Genomic DNA, 19,474 nt, shown 5'->3' with positions numbered 1-19,474 from the left:
AAGCAGGTAAGCACTACAAGATGTTTTTGAAATCATTAGAGAAAACGACAAAATTACTTATTCACAAAATTACGTGTGTGAATAAGTGCTGTTTAAAATGTGCTTGCACCCGATCATATTCAGTAGAAGGTAAAAAACAAAACAAAATTCCCTTAAACTTTAACATCCCGCTCATGCCCATCGCCGTGATCATCTGTATAACGCTGGTTGTTTACCGTGAGTTCTGAACACTGCACCATGTGCTTATTTAAATCTTTTCGTTTCTACACATATTAGGCTACATATTCCTCATGTCTGAGGCAAGCCTGCCGAGTTTCAGTTGGAGACGCGCTTCGGTTCATGATGAAAGCGATTGCTTCCGCGACCTAGTCTACTTATTTATTTCTTATTAATTAAATACATGCAATTAACCGAAGAACCCTTTATTAAAATTAAGAGACAATTTGTACAAAACGAAAGAAAGGCTTTTTACAAAACAAAACTTAATATTAAACTAAATATAACCACCAAAATCATTTCTGACCCACTCGCATCTTTGCACTTATAGCCTATCATAATCAGATGAAATCTAAAAATAATATTATAATATTTAAACATAAATATGAAGAAAAAAAAAACATTGTTTAATGGCTACAACAAGTATAGTAAGCTACAGATTTATGTCATGTCTGAGCTGGATTTGAACGAACATCATTTTACCGGTGGGTTCACAGTAGCCTATATAAATGCATGCGCACTCGCCTTTCAATTATGCAATGCGTCGGCATAACATGTTTCTTTGTTTCATAATATAAGAATAATGTTGGGAAACTTGTGTCATGTGCTCTCTGCTTGATTTTTAATATTTATATCATGTTAACCAAGAATAGTACTTTAAAATGTATTTCTACTGAGTGCGCCATACAAACAGACACAGACCGGAAGTTAACTTCGGGCCAGGCGCGTAACCGTAGCAACGCGCGTGCGTTCGATGAAACCGACAATAACGGCCATTTAACGTCATCAACACTCGAGGTCACCAAACATGTACCGTAAGTACAGATTTATATCACACTTTTTAATATAAAAAGCCATTTTTAAGCCATGTTGTTGTTTATTAAAATCTGTTTTAATCTAAAACTTCGTTTGACGTATAACGTTACTAGTTGAGGAAGCAGAAGATGAACCATACGATCCGTTGTTTCTTCCATTGTCGAAATGTGAACCTAAACTGCGAGGCCGGGGGTTCCTCCGGCGCATGGGCGATGTGCTCAGATTCCCCTGGCTTTCAAACAAGTCACCCGAAGTGAGCTTACAAGTTTGCTATCCTCTGCTTTCTATTCGTTTATTGAGATGAACGCATCAAAATTCCTTGGATTAATGAAGTAACGTCCGATTGCATGCTTTTACCTTTTACCCAGGACGTCGAAGCACTTCATCAACGGCTGCTGCCCTCTTTTGCAGGCAGATGCGTAGAGAACAACGACTATCTGTCTTTACAGGAGATTCTCAAGCATGTAAGATCTCTTCTCTTTCATATGACCAGTTTTAAAATTCTTAATCCATGCTCATAGCCTGACAAGCCAGACCCACATCGAGATGTTTGGCAGATGTGCGGGCAGATTAAATTTGCTGCCGCAGGGTGCGTCTAGATTTCTAGGCTACCATGCTCAGGTTTGGGAAGGTTACTTTTAATATGTATTTCACAACAAATTACAAAATACATGCTTTAAAAGGTAATTTGCAATGTATGTCGTTAATTACACCCGTTTAAAAACGTTAGAATGCTTTGGGATACTAATAAGGCATCTAACACGAAAGGACCACCAAACGTTGGACTTGGTTTTCCTCTGCATATTATTTTAAACAAAAATATTTTTCGAAACAAAACATGCTCAAGAAGCCAGAACGATGCTGCATCCATGTTGGGAAGAGGTAAAATATATAACATTTTACAGTATAACAGCATATAAATGAGGGAGAATTGTTTTTATTCTGATGCTGCATTTACATTCTTTCACAAAGTAAAAATCTATCTATCACTTTTTATATTGAACATAGTCATTTTGAGTGTGTTTTTTCCCCAAATCAGCGACATCATCCTAGATTTTTTGAAAACATTTAGGCCTAGTAGTTTTGATCAGGAGTGAGGTTGATTAACAGATTTATGCAAAATAAAAGTTGAAAGTATTTATCTGATACATTTTGACAGCAGTTTTAGTGGATACTTTCATCCCAAAAATAACTAAAATTATTATATATTTTATATTATTGCACACCAACTGAAATATTTCAGGTCTTTTATTGTTTTAATACTGATGATTTTGGCATACAGCTCATGAAAACCCAAAATTCTCAACAAAAAAAAGCATATTTCATCCGACCAATAAAAGAAAAGTGTTTTTAATACAAAAAAAGTCAACCTTCAAATAATTACGTTCAGTTATGCACTCAATACTTGGTCGGGAATCCTTTTGCAGAAATGACTGCTTCAGTTTGGCGTGGCATGGAGGCGATCAGCCTGTGGCACTGCTGAGGTGTTATGGAGGCCCAGGATGCTTCGATAGCAGACTTAAGCTCATCCAGAGTGTTGGGTCTTGCGTTTCTCAACTTTCTCTTCACAATATCCCACAGATTCTCTATGAGGTTCAGGTCAGGAGAGTTGGCAGACCAGTTGAGCACAGTAATACCATGGTCAGTAAACCATTTACCAGTGGTTTTGGCACTGTCAGCAGGTGCCGGGTCGGGCTGAAAAACGAAATCTTGATTCCCTGCCCTTGATAAAACACAGTGGACCAACACCAGCAGCTGACATGGCACCCCAGACCATCACTGACTGTGGGTACTTGACACTGGACTTCAGGCATTTCTTAATGGCATTTGGCATTTCCTTCTCCCCAGTCTTCCTCCAGACTCTGGCACCTTGATTTCCGAATGACATGCAAAATTTGCTTTCATCCGAAAAAAGTACTTTGGACCACTGAGCAACAGTCCAGTGCTGCTTCTCTGTAGCCCAAAGTGGCTTGACCTGGGGAATGTGACACCTCTAGCCCATTTCCTGCACACGCCTGTGCACGGTGACTCTGGATGTTTCTACTCCAGACTCAGTCCACTGCTTCCACAGGTCCCCAAAGGTCTGGAATCGGTCCTTCTCCACAATCTTCCTCAGGGTCCGGTCACCTCTTCTCGCTGTGCAGCGTTTTTTGCCACACTTTTTCCTTCCCACAGACTTCCCACTGAGGTGCCTTGATACAGCACTCTGGGAACAGCCTATTTGTTCAGATATTTCTTTCTGTGTCTTACCCTCTCGCTTGAGGGTGTCAATGATGGCCTTCTGGACAGCAGTCAGGTCAGCAGTCTTACCCATGATTGCGGTTGTGAGTAATGAACCAGGCTGGGAGTTTTTAAAAGCCTCAGGAATCTTTTGCAGGTGTTTAGAGTTAATTAGTTGATTCAGATGATTAGGTTAATAGCTCGTTTAGAGAACCTTTTCATGATATGCTAATTTTTTGAGCCAGGAATTTTGGGTTTTCATGAGCTGTATGCCAAAATCATCAGTATTAAAACAATAAAAGATCAGAAATATTTCAGTTGGTGTGCAATGAATCTAAAATATATGAAAGTTTAATTTTTATCATTACATTAAGGAAAATAATGACCTTTATCACAATATGCTAATTTTTTGAGAAGGACCTCTGTGTGTGTATATATATATATATATATATATATATATATATATATATATATATATATATATATATATATATACAATTGGTTGCTAGGCAGCGTGGGGGAGAGGACGCTGGCGTTGTCTGTTCGCCGCTTCTCCACCCACAAATCATGTTACTGTACTATTAGATTTTTATTTTATTTTATTTTATTTTATTATGTTTGTGACTAGCCTAACAGTCAGAGCTACAATTGGGACTGTTGTTGATTGCTGGCAGTCACTGAGAGGACTTTGTTCGTCGCTTCGCCGTTTTCCACCGCTTCTCTGATGTTTATGTTTAAATTGCCGCGGTTGGTTCTGGTTTGAAGGACATTTGATGTTGCTCGCCGCGGCTGCTCACTGGTGGTCTCCCTCAGGCTTGAGCTGCTTGGTGGCTGAAGTTTGCAACGGGCTAGCGTCATCCGGGCCAGCGTCATCGGCGTCCGGCATGATGTTGGGATGTTCCGCTTCTCGGCTGCGCCGCTGTTCCGTCTTGCATTGCGGCCGTGGAGCGGCTTGGAATTCTGCGCGGACCCTGGTGTGTCCACAGAAGTGCCCGGAAAAATGTTCTGCCTCCTGCATGGTGCTGCGGTGGTCCCTATCGTCTGAATCGTCATAAAGACCCATCATCTGGTCTTCAGCTGTCATGCCTCGACAACATCATCAGGACACTGCCGCTAGGAGAAATTTAAAACATGGAGTGGACCACAGTGTGCTGCGGAGCTAGCAGAGACTACCACCATCAGCTGTTTTCTGTTCACCATCAGCTCTGTTTCTGTTCACCATCAGCTCTGTTTCTGTTCACCATCAGCTCTGTTTCTGTTCACCATCAGCTCTGTTTCTGTTCACCATCAGCTCTGTTTCTGTTCACCATCAGCTCTGTTTCTGTTCTGTTTTCTGTGTTGGTTGATTGTTTGTAGTATTCTATATTTTTACTTGTTTTTTTGTTATTTTTTTTCCCTTTGTTGCACTTTGAGATTCTTCGGAATGAAAAGTGCATTATAAATAAAATCTATTATTATTATTATTATCCACAACTTTCCTGTCAGTCTTAGTGGGCGTCGCCATGACACTCGATACTTCCGGTTGACGGTATCTCAGTTCCGGTTTAGCACACATAAGTTATGCAGCGTTCACACCAGACGCGAGTGACGCGAATAAATAGCTATTCGCGCAAAGTTGGACGCGTGAACATTTTGAGTCCATTTGCTTTATTCACGTGTGACATTCACAACACAAAAGACGCGAATTTGCGTCATGGGAGGGGCTTCTGCCAGGCAGCGGCAGTCAGAAGGAAGGCTGCTCTCGCCGGGGTTAATGAGCGCTGAGCGCCTGGGTCTCACACATAGACTGTAAAAAAATATGGACGTAGTATCCATGACGTCACCCATAGGATTCTGATAAGCCGTTCTGAAGCTTAAAGGGGTACTTCAGCGCTGGGAAGATGAATCTGTATTTAAACTGGGTCATCAATGCAGTAGAAATGTGAAATTATTTTTGAATTTGGTGTCTTCTAGACTGAGAAAAGACAGAAAAAGTATTTTTGTCCCATGGGGATGAAAGACTACAATTCCCTGAATGTTTCGCTGCCCTGTGAGGCCATTCCCAACGCCACCAACTTGATTACTGTGACTGAGTTAGAGAAGACACTACAATTAAAAACTGAACGTGTCTGTTCAATATAATGAGTGAGTCACCGCGCGAGTATCACAGCACTGAGCACTAACTGCACGAGTGATGAGAGCTGAGGTAATCACGACTACACTCGCGGCATACATTCACAACGCGAGTTCAGTCTGGCGCGTTTCAGTTCATGCCTTTGCAAGCTTAACTTTCATAGAAATTAATTTGAGAAGTTAAAAGACTTACATTGCTCACCATAGCTCCGTTTAAATGAGTGCCTGTAGCTGCGAGCTGAGCTCTCCCTGCAAGCTGAGTGTGATCTCCATCCCCCATGCGCGGATTCAAAACATGCGGAAATGGCTCCTTCTGCTGGCTGTAGTCTTTAGCCTTTGGGCAAACATTCCTCCTATGATGCAAAAATCATCAATTTGCATCATAGGAGGAATTTTTCCAGAAATAAAATGCATAAATCTCTTGTCTCAGGGAGATATGAGGAGGGAAAGCACAATCATTTGAATATACTCCAGGGTTTCTACTGATACAAAGCCATATGCTAATCGCTGAAGTAACCCTTTAAAGTAGGGGCGAGTTGGGCATTGCCATCTTGTGAGCGAGTCATCGCGTGTCACTCCCGGATAACAGAAAATGGGCAAAAAGGCGGGATGGGGGCGGAGCTACGGTGACGCAATAACTATAGATGGCGGATAAATGGCTATCCACCTGTAACCACGCCCTTAATTATGCCGAATTTTAAGGCTTTATATAAACTAAACGAATGAGTTAGAAAAAAATTCACCCCCCTCACAGTTGTCATGAAGGTCAAAATTAGCCGTATAGGCAAAAACCACAATTTGTACCAGGCTGTAAACATGTTTTTTTCTGCTGTAAAGTTGGGCACTTTAACATGGGGCTCAATGAGATTCTTCTCCCTTCTGGAGCCTGCCTCTAGTGGCCAGTTGAGGAATTGCAGTTTACATTACTTCCGTATTGGCTTCAAGAGAGATCGTGGGAGGTTGCCGCTTGGTCTCACACCTCCGAAACATTGCTTCCATAAACCATGCAATATAAACGGACCCGTTTGACATGTTGCCTATCACCATACGCACTCCATTCAATGCCCAACGAGCTTCAAACAAACTCAAGACATGTGATGTAGAAGTAATATTTGTATTTTAATATTTGTAATTGTTGAAATGTTGTTCATGTCAGACATTGTCAGTAGACTTTTTTTAATCAACATGAAAATAGATGCATGAACTTCAATGAATTTTGCATTGTAATAAAAATGAGCATTTCATTGCTGTAAATGTAATTATTTAGTTTATATATTAGTTTAAACTATTTAAAATACTGCAGTAAAAGTGTATAATTTTTGCAAGGGTATGTTTATTGTTTTCAATAATTTACAGATTTAATGTGTAGCAAGACCGCTCTAACAGCCTAACGTTTCTTTCCAAATAGGCAACTGCACTCCTGCGGGACCCAGCACAACCGAGTGCGGCACAGGATCATATTTGATGGGTGAATGCGTATGCGGGCGGCAAGATATTATTGTGTGCGAGTTGCGGGAAAATACAATTATTTTGCGGGACTTCCGCAAAGTGGAAATGTATAAAAAAATAAAATAATTAGTTTGAAACAACTAAACCTTTATTTATAATAAAATAAAACCGATTTACAGGCGCATGGACGGAAGGTAACTCTCGCGTGGTTTATAGCCTACCAGGTGAGTGCATTATTATCGATCCGTTATGAACGATATTTTGAATAGATTATCAGACGCACTTTCATTCTCTCGTCTGCACTGGCTCATTTGTGTTCACAGAGATCGCAAAGAACAGCTTTCAGTTTAGCTCTTAATTCAAAAGTCCTCATATTTGGAGAAATATTGACATCACGTTTGCAAAATATTTCGTCATACAGAATACCATTTCTATTCATTTCTCACGGAATTATTTGATATAAAAGAGTTAAAACATGCGCAGACCTCTCTCTGTGTCTCTTCTTAATGATATGCATCGGATATCAGTCATCAGGCGTTCATTCGCCCTCTGATCTGTCAGTCTTTTGATATTGCTCAACACCGCCCTTGCATGACGCGCTCCCTGTCTCGGACATTTCCTCATTCTGGCTCTGTGAAGAACGAGTCTGTTCTACATTTCTACGCGTGAACTAAGAAGCTAACAAACACACAATAACTATGGAATAAGGTTTTTGTGTGATTGTTCATGTGATTTCGGCTATTTTATATCAATAATGGATGTTTACATTATGACTGCTAACAGGTGTAGTGATTAGGTCCATATAAAATGATAAATATAACATATTTTAACATCGAGTTTTGATTGATATTGCAGATGCTACGAGTCATTTAAGTTGATCATCGCATCAAATCAGCTGGTACACGGCACGACTGTTTGCACCGCGAGCCGGCCGCGATCACACAAGCTTTCGTGTTAAACACAGACACCAGAGCTTTCAATGTTGCTGCTATAGCTTCAGATACAAAAAATAAAGAAAAAAATGTGTGCAAATGATTTGTTGAAAAGCAGAGAACTGGTAAATAGTTAGATAACAGGGAAATAGACCATCTACAACAGCAACAGTCACTAAAATAACTACTCAATGGTAGGCTGAGGCTCATTTAAAAATGATGGTAACTGTTTGTAGACTAGCGCTACATCTACTAGACCAAGGTTAGGCATTTCATGTATTGCTATCTCCTGAATTAATGAATCAGTCCCTCAAGGCTCAATCATCATGTTAACTATGTCTGAATCCCAAGCAATTTACTAGCGATGCCATAGAAACGCTTCGGCTTTTGCCACCCGGGAGAACGTTTATTACCGTTGTGACGTGACGTCATGGTGAATTGTCCTATAGATCGAGGCCAGACCGAACTGCCCGACCTAAACATTTTGTGGGCGGGGCTAAATTCGGCTGGCATCCAGGCTACCATAACACATTTTCAAACATTTATTTTAGCATTAATTGTAAAAATCCATTCCAGTGAGATTTTTAAGCACTATATAAATGCCTCATTCATTCATTCATTCATGTTTAATTTAAATAAATGACAAAGTAATCACTTTGGTAATCTAAAATATTTTTTGGATGTAACTAATTTGTTTAAAATCCAAATATAATGAAGTACATTTACTTGAATTTTGTATATCTTAAATGAGCAACAAGTTACATGTATTTGTTCACTCCTCAACCCTGTCTATGCTTTATCTCGTGCTTTCTTTAGATGGACATAGATGATAGAGACTATGATGGCAACACTGCAATGCACAGAGCTTGTGAAATAGGGAACACTTCCATGGTATTGCAATTACTGGGTCTTGGAGCAACATACCAAATAACAAACCGTTTTGGTTACACACCTCTACATCTTGCCATAAAAAACAAGTAAGTGGTTGGAATAAATTAATTTAAAGGGTCAGTTCACCAAAAAATGAAATTTATGTCATTAATAATGACTCACCCCAATGTCGTTCCACACCTGTAACACACCTGTAACTTGCATAGTGTGCAAGTGTACACACACTACACTGTCCATGTCCTGAAAGGTAATAAAAAAAATCATCAGAGTAGTCCAAATGTGACATCAGTTAGTTAATTAGAATCTCTTGAAGCATCGAAAATACATTTTGCTCCAAAAACCCCCACAAAACTCTTGTGAAAAACTGAATTTTATTCAGCATTTCTCTTCCAGGTTTGTTTTCAATCCTCAAATAAAGATTTGAACGGTTATGAATCAGCGTATCGATTCAGAATTCGTATCACCAATGTCACGTGATTTCAGTAGCGTGGCAGTTTGACGCACGATCTGAATCACGAATCAATAAGCTGATTCATAACAGTTTGAATCTTTATTTGAGGATTGAAAACAAACCCAGAAGAAAAGACAATGCTGAATAAAGTCGTCGTTTTTGTTATTTTTGGACCAAAATTTATTTTCGAAGCTTCAAGAGATTCTAAACTAACTGATGTCACATATGGACTACTTTGATGATGTTTACCTTTCTGGACATGGACAGTATAGTAGTGTCCAGGGGCGTAGCACCAAATTTTGGGCCCTGGGTACAAACCATCTTGCTGGGCCCCCGTACCATGTATGTGTATGTATAGAAAACTGACTTCTAAGGCCCCCCCCCCCCTGCCTCGGGCCCTGGTTACTCAGTACCCTTTATCCCCCCAGTCCCACGCCCCTGGTAGTGTCCATACACTTTCAATAAAGGAACAAAAAAAGCTCTCGGACTAAATATAAAATATCTTAAAATGTCTTCAGAAGAAGAACAGAGATCTTATGGGTGTGGAATGACATTAGGGTTAGTCATTAATGACATAAATTTCATTTTTGGGTGAACTAATCCTTTAAGTAGCCTATATTTCATTATTTTACACCATTACCTTACATATGCCAGGCACTATGACACGATCAAGTTTTTGATACAGCATGGAGCCACAGTAACTCAACATCCTGTGCGAATGGCCATGGACCTTATCAAGTCAGTCTTTCAAACAACAAATTAAATAGCCAGTTTGCTGTGGACATTTGCATTCAACTGTTCTCTCATATTTAGGGCAGTTCGGGCTAAAGACTATAGGCTTGTTTATGCATGGCACTTGGCTGGTACAGACATGAACCAGCGTGATTACAACGGACAGACTGCTTTACATGTAGCCGTGGAGAAGAGGAACGAACTCATGGTGTCCAAACTTCTTCAATGTGGCGCTTCCCCAGAGGTATAATAAAAACAGAATTTTGTTAACATACTGTATATAGTGTGAACATTATGAATGCATAATCTGTTTTTTGTAATATTTCTTTTTTGTTTAAATTTAAAACTTTTTTTTTTTTTTACTATTCTGACTTGTTAAACTAATATGTCAAATATTTAACGCTTATGCTCTCCTGTAGCTATAGCACCCCCTTCCCCTGCTGGTCAAAATGACCCAAGGCCCTAAAATTATTATTAGCGTTTTCCATGTGGTTGATGTCCAATGTCACTAGCTGAGCAGAAATACTTAATCGTGTTTCACTTGCTCCCCTCAAAGTTGCATTGTATTGTCTCCTTAGCATTTGATGGCCCATATATCACATTTTTCCGTTCATGTAGGCTGTGTGCACGGCTTGTTAAAAATGGTGGGTGCTATTTCGCATGCATTCTACCTGTCAGCGTACACTTTTGTGACTGGTAGTTCCTATTATGCTGGGTTAATCCCTACAATGAAGTATTCGCCTCTTACAGCATAACATGCTCTAAACACCTCTTAAGTATGCAGAATAATATAAGTGCTTTTTTTGTAATCGCAGCTTTGAATGATTACATGTTCTTGGCATCTGTAATCATAATCACGATTAGATATTCAATTCATTGTGCAGCCCTACTCTAAATTACTAGACTTTATCAATGATTTAATTTAATTCTTCACATTCTTTTAACTTAAACACAAAACAACTCCATAACATGCAAAAGCTTGTTAAAACTGTTCAAAGTTGCACATTAGGAAAAGGACGTAACCATGTCTTGAACATTGGGGACGGGATGGACGATAGTTTATTTTTATAAAGCATAAAGAAACAGAATATAATCATTTTGGAACTATTTGCAAATAATATTTTCATTAAACATTTAAACATAAACATTGAGTTCATTAGTGGTCTGGTGGTAGAATTTTTGTAAACTGTGTCGAAGGTTACAGGTTCTAATCCACCAACATAAAGTTTACCTCTTCATTAAAATCAAAGATGTTCATCAATGATTGCATATTAAGAGCATGGGCACATTTGTGTGCATTTTGTTTTGTGATTTCACCAGAAAGAGTCCCCACATTGGCATATAGAATGACACGCTCGTCTATATAGACTGCCCGAGCCAAAAGAGAACGTAAACCCTGCCCATCTAAATAATTTTGACATTGACAAGTGCCGTTAGACCTGAGGCAGACCAGACTAAAAAAATGTTATTTTAAAGGGGTCATATAAGGCCATTTTTGTGATTCTTTAGTGTCTAAATGAAAAGTTTGTAATATACTTAATTAAAAATTTTCCTTGGTATTGTAAGCAAACACTAATTTTACCTGGACAAAAACAGCTCTGTTTTCACCAAGCCATTTCAGTGCATACAACTTTAAATGATAATGAGTTTTGTTCACCCCGCCCCTCTGTTGTGTTGCCCTTGACAACCGTTGCCGTATGAACTTAAAGGTGGTATGAACTGGCTTATATATATATATAATGAAAGATTATATTATATAATCTAAGATTATAAAAGATTATATTCTGTTTCTTCCGCAGTGAAATAAAGCGAACTATATTAAAAATAAATGTAGTATCACACGTTCCTAATATTAGGATCCGAAGGAAGCATATGCAGCGACTGTTCTTCCACAATATCTTGCTATCTTCTTCAACATGTTTATTGCTGCTGGCTAGCATGATCCGATGAGTCGGTGGGCGGGGCTACTGAATTACATGCGCTTATTATTCTGTAGAGCAGGGGTCGCCAACTGGCGGACTCCGGTCCGGATCCGGACCGCGAGATGCATCCATCCGGACCGCGAAGCCTTTTGACACACTGAAATAACTAAATGCCTAATGCGATTTAAAATAAATAAATAAATAATCACATTTATATCAGGCAGCTCAGTAGAACCGTTTTTCCTGTGTTGCCTATGTCGCGCATTTCCTATGTCGCGCGCATTATGCGCGAGCTCAGTTTTGAATCGACTCCTGACAGAAGAACTTCACGATGAGTGTATCTCTTGTAGCACAGGGTGGAATCAGTATGTACATGGAGGATTTGAGGGAAATATAATATAAATGTAATACATCGTGCAGCTCTTCTGTCAGAAGTCGATTCAAAACTGAGCTTGCGCGTATGTGAGCGTCCAGTGTGAGATCCTGAGACGCGCCCATGAGCTTCAGTCCGGTGTGCGGCTACGTTACTATGCTCACTATATGTTTAGACGCGCAGTGAAGAGACTGAAGAAAGCGGCGCGCAAAACAGAGGCTGAATCAGAAATTGGCCCCTTAACCCTCATCCACTATTCCCTACGTTAGTCCACTATTACAGTTCACTTGAAGGAGTGAATGAAAACGAGTGCGTGAAGTCGGACAGCTGTTGTGTGTACATCGGCTGTACACTCGTTATTGCGGTGCAACATGTGAGTACACTCAAACATGTCCACTGTGACATGTCCACGCCACTACAAATGGCTGTCCCCTCAAATAATGCCCTATTTAGGGTATAGGGGCGATTTCTGATTCAGCCATACACATTTTAAAGACCCCTTTATCCTCAGCAGTCTGAGGTAAGGACGCAGAAAATAAATGAGCCAATTTCTCACATGCACTGAAGTTCAGACAATGTAGCTATATTCACTTTTTTATTATTATTATTATTTTATTTTTTTGGAACAAGGAATGTTTATGCTTCCATTCCATCTTTAAGTTCAACTCAGCTCAGCCTTTTGAGAGGTTATTTACGTTTTTCTGGATTTAAAGGAACAGTTGAAATAAAGAGATAAAATATTTTGTGGACTTTTTCATTTTTCCAACACTGGTGGCACCTTATTTTTGCCTGTTTGTGTTTCTGGATGATATTGCAAATGATTTTTTACCAGTGCAATTTGAAGCACAGAGAGAGCAGTGCTGAAGATAGCCTCTACCTAACTAAATGTAGGCTATACATGTGAATGAACATAACATTATGTTATGAGATTTCTGTTTTGTTTTTTTAACCAGGAGGGTTTGTGTTCATTGATTGTTACTGTTTATCTCAGTTCAGCAGAAAAAGCACTTTAGTTGCTAGTAATGTTGAAATTAATGTATTTTCAGTGCAGATTTAGAGATGAAGGCATTTTTTCATTCATCATATTTTTGTCAGACATGGCTACTGGTTGAATTAGATATTTTGTACCAAAGCAAACAGAATAACCTCAAAATTAAATACATTTTTTGAAGGATTACCTATGTTTGCTTTAAAAAAATGAAAAGACATACTTTATCTATATGAGAACATATTATATTTTGTTCAATAAAGACATTTTAATCTACACTGATTTCTTTAGTCTGGCAAAAAGACATCGATTCATGTTTTTAGGTATATAACTGTCCGGACCTCGGCCGGTGAGAAGGTTTTTTTTCTGGACCCCAAGCTATTTTAGTTGAAGACCCCTGCTGTAGAGGCTTGTTTCGTCGCACGATCACGTCAGGATGAAGCACATGATCGTTTTCTGGGCCTGGTGTCTATAGAAGCTTTTCTTTGACTAACAAGGATGTTTTTTCAGCTCTGTAACTTACAGGATATTCTTATATTACCATGACCTTTTATATATCAAAGCTCAAGCGAAAGTAGATTTCTCAATTCATCACCCCTTTAAGTTAGAAAATAGGAAGAAATTCTCAGTTAAGAAGAAATTTATTCTTAAGAATTTTTTGTGAATCCGGCCTCTGGTCTACAGTCAAAAGTGCAGTATTTGTGTCTTATATGTGCAGTAATATGCACCTATTTGCGCCGCGGTGCACACCACACATACACTCTGCACTGCGCAACTAGCTTTTAAAGGGAATGGGTGATAAGACTCTGATTGGGTTATTGCACGGTATGCCCAAAACACACCCATGACTCATTAAGAGACTAGGTACAACCCTTCTGGACCATATGCCTGGACTACACAGACCATTTTTCCCATCGTTAAACTAACGTGTGTTAGTTGTGTATTCAGTACTCGGAAGTGTATTCGGACACACGTCCTAAGTGCACCTGCGTCATGCACTTCAGATCATGCACTCAGTTCGTTAAAATAGGGCCCTGGGTGTCACTGCCAACCCCTTGTGGAAAAAACATATAACATGATATTGACTTCTGCCACTAGATTGCTTTATAGCTCTATATGGAGCTAACAAACTGTTCCTCTGTGTCCTGAAGTCAGTTTTTTTTCTTCATTATGCATCTAAAAATAAAAATAGACTAATTATATTTGACTACCCCATTACAATAGTCACTTTAAAAGTAAATGCTATCATACAAATACACTTGTTGTAGGTTTACAAATCTATTTATGGCACATGTCCAACAACAAATATTTTATTATGTATATTGACAAAGTTCTGCATTGTAAACGTGTTAAAATCTAACCTCTTCATATTTGTAGTCTGCAATGTGATTGATTTTTATTTAAAAAAAAAAAAGAAAAAGCTTTGCCCCAGTTATATGACCCCCCCAATTAATTGTAATGGGAATTCCTCGGTGTGCATGTATGCATGTGCATGTCTCATGTCTTCATTTGTGGTGTGTGGAGTTTACTTTTTTTGACAACTCTATTTCACATTCATACCTATTTTGGTCCAAATGATGGGATGGGAGTGCTACTATTTTTATTACAACCACATAAACTCCTCGAATCCAGTAAAAATGTTTGTGTATTTCGAGATTAAGTGTAACAATAGTCCTAAGGTATTGGACCACTCCGATTAAAAGCATTTTTTTAAACATTTTTTAAAGAAAATTTAAAGAGAGCATAAGACTGTCAACATCCAACATGTATAATTTGTCTTTTCCCTACCAGATTGCTGATATTTGGGGAAGGACAGCAGCAAGTGAAGCAAGAAAGAATAACCTGCATGACATATTGGTGCTCTTCAACCTTCCTATTTGAAACTCACCCTTCAGCATCTCTTTTCAGTCTGCTGTGTAGAAACTCAAGTCGGACCAGTTGACATCAGGTGCAAAAGCACAATCAGTTCAATCCCCCCTTAATGATTAAACAAAAAACAACTCAAACAAAATGTATCATTTATTTAAAATGCAATAAAGCTCAAACTAATTCAGGGTCTGTTTGAGTCTGGTAGAACATTCTTTCTTGTACAATTAAGTGTACACATTGAGTGGTCAGTAGGGGTTGAACGACTTCAGATGTTTCTTAAGTGGACATTTATTTGAGTAAAGTCAAGTCAATGTCGACTAGTCGCTGATGACATCATTAATGAACAAAATTGTGCACAGTTACTTATTTGTAATTTTGTTGGAAACAGGAGCAATCAGCGACAAGTCGATGTCAAGCTTAAAGCGTCATGGCAGAGCATTAAAGTCGACTAGTGAACTGTGCAACCCCTAGTTGTAAGATCATCTTTAATATCTTTTGGTATCTTTGCATGTACATTTTGTATTATCCAGAACAAGTTGCTGTTTTTTGTTGTTGAGTTTAGTAGACATAGCTGGCGGTAAAGAGGGACTGTGTCGATGCTTGGTCAGCCTGGCCTGAGGGTTTGTATTCGCCTTTTGATGCAAGACTATTAATCTGAAAAAGAAACAAAGAAGCATGAACATATGGCACTTTATTTGATATGGTAGACCTATAAACTGACAACACGATAGCTGCGTTTCTACTTTTGGGCGAAAGGCGGTGTGCTAGTGCGTGCCAGGGCCAGTCGTGTTTCCACTGCCACTTCAGGGGCTTGATCGGGCCTCTTCCGGGCCAATGGCCAGGGTTTTTTGGCCTGTAGGATACCTTGGTCCAAAGTGGGCCAGCTCGGTGTTGAGGTGTGTTTAAAAACAAAGCTCATCTGTTTATCTGAGACAGCAGCACTGCAGATAATTTCATTCAGCTCAACTCATTTTCAGACAGCAGTGAGTGTTAATAACTTCTGTTTGTAATCTGATGTGATTCTGATCACTGTAATATTTATATGCGATGCAAAAGACTGCACAATTATAGTCCATTTCTATAGTAAATATTCCTATAGCTACCATTCCTATAGTAAATATAATAAATACGACTGCTTGCAGAAAGCAGACAAGCTGTTTCTCTGACTGATAATATAACTATTGGGGTTGTCACTGGAGAGAGTGTACTTTTGGTGGGAAATTTGTTGAAATGATAATTTCGCTAGTTTCCAGTGATATCTTTCTGATTCGTTCCATTTGTTGGTGAAACGATGGATTTGCGTGATGTTGTTCCAGAGATGCGTGTTACAGGAGGGTTTTAGTGAAGCTACAGGTCTGGCTATTTGCCCAGCCTGGCCCATTGAAAACCCTGGCTCGCACTGGACAGCGGAAAAGCGGCTAATGAGGCACGATATTTCCCACATGCAGTATTTTAAGTTTGACATTGGTTACCTTCGCACGTGTGACGAAGGCATCCTGTGCAGCCTTCTTGTTCGCTGCTTGTCCCTTCCATGCAGCAAGAGCTGAGGCCTGGAGGGCACAGCCATAAGAGAAGCTCAGTTTCCAGGGTCTGTGCAGGGGAAGCTGATCCATGGCATTCAGATTCCGAGAGGCCTCCTCCTCACTTTGACCACCAGAGAGGAAGCAGATGCCTGAGAACCAGAAGAGATGTTCAAGGATTGAAGAGCACTTAAATGGACGACTTCCTCTAATGACCTGGCGCTGACTGACACACCTGGTACAGCAGCTGGCACAGTGCGTCTGAGAGCAGTTACTGTTGCCATGGCAACCTCCTGAGGGGTGTACTTCTTGGTGCAGGAGTGTCCAGCGGTGACCATGTTTGGTTTGAGCAGAGTTCCCTCCAGATACACATGGTGGTCAGAGAGAGCCTTGTACAGAGCCGACAGGACCTTGGTTTGCAATTAGTTGGGAGTTATTTTCAATGGATAATTTTGCATTGCTCTGCTTTAATCGTTTATTCTGGAAGGACGCTTACCTTCTCAGTGACGTACTGGCACCGTTGCAGGTCATGATCTCCGTCTGGGAGGATCTCAGGCTCTACAATGGGAACCAAACCATTCTAAAGGAATTGAGGAAGAATTAATCAGAAGAAAAGATCTTCTAGCCAGTTATAGAAACAAAATAGACAAATGGCACGCTGGCTATCAAGTGTTCAGTCATGTAAAGGCTGTTCATGAACAATAAGTAGGATCACATGAGCCAGCCGCATTCTGTTGGACATACCTGTTGGCAAATGCTGGCATATCTGGCAAGAACGTTAGCATTTTCAGCAATTGCGAGAGCAGAGGGGCAGCTCTCAGAGATCTTAAGTACACAGCGCCACTTGGCAAAGTCACAACCATCCTTCTTGTACTGGGCACAGCGTTCAGACAGACCATCCAATCCTGAGTGAAACAGATCAGGCAAAAATACCTTCCTTTAAAAGGGGTCCTATTATGCTTTTTAACGTTTTCAACTTAAAGGTGCTATTGGTGATCTGGGAAATGCTAACTTCAGCCTGCTGGCATCGAAACCATACGATCCCACCCTCCCTGCGAATTGCTGCCCAAAGCCACGCCTCATTTGTTTGACCCTCCTAAGGCTGACAAACTTAAACTGTTCCTGAACATTCAAACCCAAACGTTTATCTGTGTGCTGCACATTTTATGGAGAACAGCTTGTTTTCTGTACAGCTTGCTTTTGTACAGATGGTTCACCGCTCCTTAGGAAAATGACCCATGGTTTTGTGATCGATAAATGTTTGTATTACCATAGTTTTCCAAAAAATACAATTAAATGGTGGATAGCACCGTATCTATAATGTATAATAAAATGACACACACAAAAAAAAAAAAACACTCTAAAACGTACTGGTGAATCTCTGGCTGCAAAGTCTTTCCATGAAATCAGTTCTGCACACTTTGAATTGAAAATGTTTTTTTTTCAATGAATACATTTGGATTTATGAAAAATACATTTGGAAATCCAAATGCCATTCAATGTATTATTGAAATTATTTATTGCATTATTGGTATTAATAATTAAACTGTTTATTGATTTTATATTTTTAAGTAATCACAGTATAGTTAAATAATTAACATTTCTAGGCTTTGTGGGTCTCGGCTTAATGAAAAAACATTCCCTTCATGCAAATGACATGAGACTTTTCCAGTACTTCCCATCATACTTCAAAACAATAAAAGTACTAAAGTTTGCTATAATAGTAATTTAATAATGTAAATAATTATGGCAAATGAGCTCTTCAGCCAGGTACTGGTTATAATGGTAATTTCATGCCATTTTCATTTGAAAAGTGCTTGTTTATCAAAAGGTGGCATGAATCGTCCACTATGCATGGCATATTTTCCATGTAATCTTCATGAATAAAAAATGTATGTATTCTTTAAATTTAATTTTATTTAAGTGTAATGTTGTTGTGAGGTTGATTTGTGAATGGATTTCGTTTGGATTGTAGTCGGAGATATTGGGCTATATAAGCAAAATGTGTTATTTTCCAAATGTTTGTCTGGAAATTTTTATTTTAAAGGGTTGCATTTTGCATGTCCTGTACAGCCAGTCATCTGCCTGTTTAAGCGATGAACTGTGCTACTTGTGGTTGTTTTATGAGATGTAATGTACATTACAATCCTGCTGACCTGCACTACAAAACATTTAACCGCTAGCACCAGTGCTATGTGCAAACAAAATTAATGTACAGCCCTGGTTAACACTGCCAGGCTCTGAATCAGGCTCAAATTGGTTTGAAATGGACACCATCATCAATATTTACACTAGAGAAGAACTTATGCAGTTATGAAGGGGAAAGATATTTCCCAAAAATGCTAGGTGGCGCCAATCACAATACACTGGGCCAGCGAACCAATCACAGCACATTTAGTTTTTTGGAAGGAGGGGCTAAATTGAAATTGGCATGTTTGAGCCAGACTCGAGAAAGAGGGGCTATAATATAAAATGTGTGAAAAATAATGCATAAATCAAGCATGAAGGCATATTCTAGAACACCCCAAAAACAAATCAAGACTTTGTTAAGGGGCATATAGGACCCCTCTAAAATGGATACAAGTCAGGATAGATTACTGTCATGTTAAGAAGTATTTGAGTAAAAAAGTTACCCTGCCTGGTTGTCTCTCCATCTGTACCGGCCAAGCCGGCTGTGCCTTTGTCCACCTTTGTGCACAAAAACACAAAACTTTCATTTAATAACATCACTGCCAACATTAGTGAGAAGATCTTACGTTTGCAGCTTTGCACACCATTCATTAACTACATCATGAGTAAAAACATACAAACCAACTACGATGCCCTTGTCCTTGATGACTTTTGGAAACAGAACTCCTTTGTCTGATTTCTGGTACAGAGTTTCATGGAAAAAGATGACACCACCAATACTTTCAGAGATAGAGGTGTCTACAGAGAAGAGCAGGTCACGGAAACTACGACGGTTCTCTTCAGTGTTCTTCCT

General features: G+C 39.4%; 2 protein-coding genes across 2 annotated transcripts; one reads left to right on the top strand and one right to left on the bottom strand.

The window, feature by feature from the left end:
• Nucleotides 1-1,199: 1,199 nt before the first annotated feature.
• Nucleotides 1,200-15,160, top strand: LOC137093159 (L-asparaginase-like). The gene is made up of 6 exons (XM_067457903.1): nt 1,200-1,285; nt 1,401-1,496; nt 8,562-8,722; nt 9,742-9,825; nt 9,901-10,063; nt 14,894-15,160. Exons 1-6 carry the CDS (start codon nt 1,238-1,240, stop codon nt 14,981-14,983), a joined length of 642 nt encoding a protein of 213 aa, XP_067314004.1. The 5' UTR covers nt 1,200-1,237; the 3' UTR covers nt 14,984-15,160.
• LOC137093160 (fructose-bisphosphate aldolase B-like) lies at nt 15,104-19,256 on the bottom strand. Its single transcript, XM_067457904.1, has 6 exons — nt 19,125-19,256; nt 17,236-17,396; nt 16,988-17,071; nt 16,727-16,901; nt 16,444-16,643; nt 15,104-15,625 (listed from the first exon to the last, which is right to left on the bottom strand). The coding sequence occupies exons 1-6, from the start codon at nt 19,228-19,230 to the stop codon at nt 15,530-15,532; spliced, it is 822 nt and encodes a 273-aa protein (XP_067314005.1). The 5' UTR covers nt 19,231-19,256; the 3' UTR covers nt 15,104-15,529.
• Nucleotides 19,257-19,474: the final 218 nt, after the last annotated feature.

Source organism: Pseudorasbora parva, chromosome 11 (genome assembly GCF_024679245.1).
Source record: "Pseudorasbora parva isolate DD20220531a chromosome 11, ASM2467924v1, whole genome shotgun sequence".
NCBI lineage: Eukaryota > Metazoa > Chordata > Actinopteri > Cypriniformes > Gobionidae > Pseudorasbora > Pseudorasbora parva.
Note: the sequence above shows the minus strand (reverse complement) of the source record. Positions and strands in the feature narration are given on the sequence as shown.